Source organism: Habropoda laboriosa, unplaced genomic scaffold (assembly GCF_001263275.1).
Source record: "Habropoda laboriosa isolate 0110345459 unplaced genomic scaffold, ASM126327v1 scaffold65, whole genome shotgun sequence".
In the NCBI taxonomy this organism is placed as follows: domain Eukaryota; kingdom Metazoa; phylum Arthropoda; class Insecta; order Hymenoptera; family Apidae; genus Habropoda; species Habropoda laboriosa.
Genome location: NW_017100254.1, coordinates 4,529,842 through 4,531,061, shown reverse-complemented (window position 1 = coordinate 4,531,061; position 1,220 = coordinate 4,529,842). Strand labels below are relative to the sequence as shown.

General features: G+C 30.5%; 1 protein-coding gene across 1 annotated transcript in view; it reads right to left on the bottom strand.

The window, feature by feature from the left end:
- Positions 1 to 7: 7 nt before the first annotated feature.
- LOC108572271 (putative ATP-dependent RNA helicase DHX57) overlaps positions 8 to 1,220 on the bottom strand; it is a gene marked incomplete at its 3' end in the record, with an annotated part of 4,626 nt that continues 3,413 nt past the window's right edge. The window contains 3 exon segments of the mRNA XM_017934470.1: positions 8 to 130; positions 207 to 818; positions 900 to 1,220. Coding sequence (XP_017789959.1) covers positions 8 to 130; positions 207 to 818; positions 900 to 1,220 — 1,056 coding nt within the window.

Here is a 1,220-nt window from a genome sequence, read left to right as displayed (position 1 = left end):
CTATATTTACTATTGTTTGAATAATTTTTCTGCCACTTTGATGATGCAAAAGATTTAGAAGAGGTTCCTGCATTTTTTGCTCCAACAATGTAACTAATTCCATTCTCATTCTTTGTAAAAGTTGAGCCACCTAAATGAAATCAAAGTTGTATTTAAATTATAATTATCATTTCTTGTTTCATTTAGATAAAAGTTAATATTCTTACCCTATGTGATTCAACACTAAATAAAATCCAACCATCTTCTGATACAATAAATATTCCATTATGTAGTTCTATTTTTAATTCATAATTCGAAAATAAAATTAATGGTAAAATTGGCACCATTGATACTTCTTTAATAAATACTTTACTCGTTTTAATTTTTTCCTGAAACACTAAATATGGACTAGGAAAATAACCAACATTAAAGTTAACAGAGGATGGATGGATACTGACAAAACCGTCATTTTTAGTTTGAAATTTAAGTTCTTCTGGTTTAGGCTGTATAGGAATTGCTCCAACAGACTGAACTTGGAAAGACTTTTCTGGTGTAAAAATTTTTACAACATTAGGGTAAAGAGCTGCACAAAGTAAACCTTGAAGAAGTTTGTAGTTGTCATTATTAATATTAAGTTCAAATCCAGTAATTTCCAAGATCTTATCAATATTTGGCTGCCGTTGAGGCAAATTGATAGAGACAAAGCCAATTGAAACTAATAATTCTAAGAACTGGTACTTTATATCTGCTAAAGTATACAATGTACGCACAGACAAATAATTTTCATTTGCAAAAGCTTGACCTGCAGTACTGCTGCGTGCACATGCTTCTATCCATTTCTGTGAAACAAAAGAAAAAAAACTGAAATATATATTTTTCGGTACAATTATGTTTTATAATATTTATATTTATGTATTTACCTTATATGCTTTAAGTACAGTTAATTGATCGGAATTAGCCGTAAAGAATTCTTTTTTTGCGTCAACTTTGTGTCTTTTTTCAAAAGGTACAATAAATGGATTTTTATGAGATAAACAAGCTGCGATAGTGAGTACAGAATCAAGGCAACAAAAGATTGCTCCAAATAAAATTAGTTTCCCGATTCGTACATTTACAGGTAGTGCCGCAAGATGATGACCCAGTGGTGTTAATGTACACTCAGAATTAAGCGCACCAACATCTTGCAAACGTTTAATTGCACTAGAAATGTTTTCATCTATTGGCGGTTCTAACATTTTGCC